The sequence below is a fragment of the Neovison vison genome, chromosome 2, assembly GCF_020171115.1.
Source record: "Neovison vison isolate M4711 chromosome 2, ASM_NN_V1, whole genome shotgun sequence".
Lineage (NCBI taxonomy): Eukaryota > Metazoa > Chordata > Mammalia > Carnivora > Mustelidae > Neogale > Neogale vison.
In genome coordinates this window covers 156697963-156702954 of record NC_058092.1, presented here as the reverse complement: position 1 = coordinate 156702954, position 4992 = coordinate 156697963, and the positions used below count along the sequence as shown (strand labels likewise).

The 4992-nt window shown below is 47.6% G+C and overlaps 1 protein-coding gene across 1 annotated transcript; it reads right to left on the bottom strand.

The window, feature by feature from the left end:
* Positions 1–1247: 1247 nt before the first annotated feature.
* LOC122898884 (zinc finger protein 33B-like) lies at positions 1248–2579 on the bottom strand. Its single transcript, XM_044236551.1, has one exon. It carries the CDS (start codon positions 2567–2569, stop codon positions 1514–1516), a length of 1056 nt encoding a protein of 351 aa, XP_044092486.1. The 5' UTR covers positions 2570–2579; the 3' UTR covers positions 1248–1513.
* Positions 2580–4992: the final 2413 nt, after the last annotated feature.

The window sequence follows — 4992 nt, the reverse complement described above, 5'->3', positions numbered from 1 at the left end:
GAAGATATGACAAGGCACCTGACTTACCCAAAGAGGGGTAAAGGCTTCCTAGAAGGGGTACTGACTGAGCTGAACTCTCAGGGGTAGGTAAAAAATAACTGGGCAAAGGATGTGTGTGAGGTGTAGGAAAGCACCATACTAGAGAACATTGTAGGAAGTTTAAACAACAGGTGCAAAGGCCCTGGGGAAGGGAAACAATGATGACTCTCGGGAACTGAAAAATGTGACTGAAATGCAAACATTCAGGGGAAGCATGCCCAAGAGGAAGCTGGTGAACAGGCAGAAGCCAGATCCCGAAGGGCCTTGTTCATCACACCAAAGACTCTGGTCTTTATCTTGGGAGCTATGGAAAGAATTGGAAGACTGTAACTCTTTTTTAAAGAGTTAATTCTAATTGCTGTGTGGGAAAAGTATTGGATGGAGGGAGGGAATAGAATTAAGAAGTTATTTCATTAGTCTTAACTGAGAGGTGATAATGGGTTGGACTAACTTGTGGCAGTAGAGATAGGGAAAATTGGGCAGCCCTGAGATATGTTTAGGAGGTAGACTTCACAAACAACTAACACCTGAAACTTCAAACTAGTAGACATGAATTTAAGTTTTAAAAGGCAAAAATTTAGTAAGGTTGAGGAGTATCTCTGTTTAGAAAGGGTGGCAGTTTACTTTGAGATAATAATATTTATGCAAAGGCTAGCGGTGTTATGGCAAAGTCTGATTTTATGCCTAAAACCTAAAATTTAACGTTGTTTCATCTATCTATCCTTTATGCCATATAAAACACATTAATTTATATATTACACATTCCTTTCATAAATATTCATGTATTATATGAATACATATTCATATTATATTTATGAATATCTGTGTATTCAGAATGTGACCTTAAGAACAATGAGGAACTCAGATGTTCAGGTCACATTTCTCTTGAACATTGGGCTACAGTGGGCTACTCAGCCTGGTTAGTGTGCTTGAGAAATAATGGAAATAGAAGATGTGTTTATATTACATATTTTATTTTTTTAATTTTTTTTTAAAGTCATTCCTGCATTTATTGAATTTCTTTTTTCCTATGATTTCTTTGATTTTTCCATCCACTGCTTGGGGATGAAAAGTGACAACAAAGGTTCTTTGCTGTGTGACTCTCTTACACAAGGACTGGTAACATCTCACAGAAGCCGACCTCAAATTCGCAAACTGAACTAGCTACAATGGACTCACATTGTTGGAAATAGGTCACACATAGGATTCAACAGTGACTACTTCTCCCTCAGGTAAGTGCAGGTGAAGATTTGTGAGGCAGCGTTGGGAAGATCTTTGCCCTCCCCAGTCAGTCCTTTCTGCCTTAAGTCCTGGTTGCCATCTTCACCATGTGGCTCCAAAAACACACCTGTGGGTAATATGCATTCCAGAGCACAAGGAATGAAAAATCAGCAAAGGCAAGTAAGTGTTTTTGTGGCCAGGCATGGAAGTAATGTTCATAATTTGTGTTCATGATCTCTTGGCCAGAGCTCAATTACGTGCTTCCACCCACAGTAAACGGGAGCCGAGAAATGCAGGCGAACTGTGTGCCCAACACAAAGAGAAAGTGAGTTTTGGTGTACATATCACCAGTCTCTGCCACACATGGCTTCTCCCCAGTGTGAGTTCTCTGATGTTTGCTGAGGTGTGACTTCTGACAGAAGGTTTTCCCACATGCATTACATCCATAGGGCTTCTCTCCTGTGTGAGTTCTCTGATGCACAGTCAGGGCTGACTTCTGGTAGAAAGTCTTCCTACATTCTTTGCATCCATAGGGCTTCTCTCCTGTGTGAGTTCTCTGATGCCTATTGAGAGTTGACTTCTCACAAAAGGTCTTCCAACATTCGTTACATTTATAAGGTTTCTCACCTGTGTGAGTTCTCTGGTGTACAGTGAGTTTTGATATCTGGTTGAAAGTTTTCCCACATTCCTTACATTCATATGGTTTCTCACCGGTGTGAAGTCTCAGATGCACAGTGAGCTTTGGCTTTACACAGAAAGATTTCCCACATTCGTTACATTTATAAGGTTTATCTCTTGTATGAGTTCTCTGATGTACGGTAAGAGCTGGGTGATGGCCAAAGGATTTCCCACATTCTTGACATTCATAAGGTCTCTCCCCTGTGTGAGTTCTCTGATGTGCAGTGAGAATGGACTTCTTACAGAAGGTTTTACCACAATCATTGCATTCATGATGTGTCTCTCTATTGTGAATCCTTTGATGTACAGTGAGGGCTGACTTCTGGTAAAAGGATTTCCTACACTCATTGCATTCATAGGACTTCTCCCCTGTGTGTGTTCTCAGATGCACAGTGAGTTTGGTTTTTACAGAGAAAGATTTCCCACATTCATAACACTCATATGGTTTTTCTCCCATGTGGGTTCTCTGATGAACAGTTAGGTGAGACTTACGGCAGAAAGTTTTCTTACACTCGATACATGCGTAGGGTTTCTCCCCTGTATGAGTTCTCCAATGTACTGTAAGAACTGTTTTACTGATAAAGGTTTCCTCACACTCGCTACATTGATAGGGTTTCTCCCCTGTGTGCATTTTCTGATGTTTACGGAAATTAGACTTTTTGTGGAAAGTTTTGCCACATATGTCACATTCAAAAGTTTTCTCTCCTATCTGAGTTCTTGAAAGCCGAGTAAGTTGTAATTTCTTGCTGAAATTGTCCCCTCTTTGATCACGATCACAGTGTTGCTCCTCCAAATCAGCTCTGTGAAGATTCGATTGGGTTGGTTTCACACAGGTGTTCCCCCATTTGTTACACCTACAGTGACCCTCCCCTACATGAGTTCTCTCTCGGACAATGACAGCAGATTTGTCACAGGCTCTCCAACAGTCATCGTAGTTACAGGCAGTCTCTCCCACAGGAGCACTGCTATGTGTAAAGGTGGTTGTCTCCCTGTTCAAGTCATGCCCTTGCCCACCAAATTCAAAAAGTGGCTGCAAAATCTGACCCTTCTGATGAAAACTACGGTGTTCACACCTGAAGGGTTTGCCGCTCCCATTACGGTCCTCGGGCTTCTCTCCACCATGCATCTCATCAGGCTCACCAGGGAGAAACATGTTCTGACACACATCAAACTCCTCTGGCTTCATTCCTGAACATTCTCCATTATTTATAACCAGGTCTGAAATGTGGATTGCACTCAAATTAAATGGTTTTCCCAAGGCGGTTCTCTTCGTAGTTGACCTTTTGTTGCTGGAGAACCCAACTTGCCCCACATGTCTGCTTTGATGGTCCTGGCTGGTCTCCGTCAGGTCACCTGCACTCTGGACATCAGAGAGGTGTTCATTTTCCGCTGCTCTGGGAAACCACAGAGGGCTCTGGAGGGCTCCCTGGGACAGGAGGCGAATGGCCTGGCTGCAGGACCAGACGCTGGGGCTCGGCTCCCACACCTGGACTCTCCTGTCTGAAGCTCTCCACACTGGCTAGAGAAGAGGAGAGGAAGCGAGCGTGCAGCTCCAACAGTGAAGAGAAAGAATCAATTTAAGATCTTGAAGATGCTCATTAAAGCAACGACTGTTTATGCTCCTATTAGTAGAGATGCAGACTTAGGGCTTCACAGTCGTGTCTCCGTGAGGACACCCGCGGTGTAAATAGCTCGTCTTCACAGAAGTAGACACCCTGCAACAACACTGCTGGCCCGTGACTTTACAGGAAGAGACACCCGTAAGGGACATGGGACACTGTGCTGCAGGGCACTCTTGCAGTGATGGTTCTCCATGACCTGCTCCCCTCAGCTCACTTCCTCCAACACGGATGTGGGCTTTGCCACATGACCTGCTCTCGCCAAAAGGAACGCAGCGCACACCCTGGACACAGGTGGAGGAGCGCGTTTCCGCGGACATCCGTGAAGAGGCCGGGACTGGCCTGATACGAGGCTCAGCCAACAGCCAGCAGGAAGGAAACGGAATCCTCTTTCCAACCAACCCCAGCCTTGGCACCAGAAGATCACGGCCTCTCTTGGGAACCAGGCACCGACGGGACCCGACCGAGTATACCCAGCCCCAAGTGCGGAGCCCCAGGACCTCAAAACCTAAAATGACTGTTGTTTAAAGTCACTGAATGCGGTTGGCCTGTTACCCAGCAAATGCTAACGTGATACACTTGAAGCCCCGAACTCAGTATGTGCACGGGGAGAGAGTCTTGAATTACACACCAAGGACCATTGACAGAACCGGACAACCGCACACGGAACCTCTGAGGGGCGGGAAGACTGCCTGCTCCGGACTCCAGTGAGGCCCTGGAAGACCGGCCGTGGGGAGCCCGCAGACACCCGTCTTAACACCTGTACTTGGCTACACGAGTCTGTTGGTTACAGCTGGGCGCATGCGGGGTTTGATCTGCAGTCCCAAAATATGCGTTAGAGAAGAAAACTGCGTCCGATTTTCCCAGCTTACACAACGGAAAATGGAAAACAGGCTTCTGGCATCGCACTGTAGAGTCTTTGCTCTTCAGACAGGTTACTGGCATCCGGTGGGCACACCTGCCCCGTAAACGCCTTGAGCCCCCGCAGGACAGAGAAGACATAAGGGAAAGTGGGGCAGGCGTGTCTAAGGCAGCTCCCCCAAGAAGCGGCTGTCCTAAGTGCCGCATTTATCAAAAATGAGGTCAGAAACAGACATGGGCCGTGGCTTCACTGTGGCAAAAGAGAGAACGCACAGCATCCCAAGTCGGGTTCCCCGACGCGCGCAATCCGGTGAGCCCGCAGCCCACTCGTGTCCTGGAACCCCTCTGTCCCCCCACCCCGCAGACCCGGGCCACCGCGGGGAGCGCGGAAGGCAGCTCCAGCCGCGCAAGCGGAGGGAGTTCAGGCAACAGAAACCGGGAGAGGAGAACCGAGCCAGGCAGGGTTTGGGGCGAGTGGCCCTCAGCCTCAGCAGGTTACCCCTCCCCCTCCCACCAGGCCCCTCGGGCGCGTGACCCCTCGCGCCGTCGCCCGCCCCTCTCAGCCTGGCTCAGG

Coding starts and splice junctions, on each gene's coding strand:
- LOC122898884 (XM_044236551.1), bottom strand. CDS start 2,569: ATGCACACAGGGGAGAAACCCTATCAATGTAGCGAGTGTGAGGAAACC.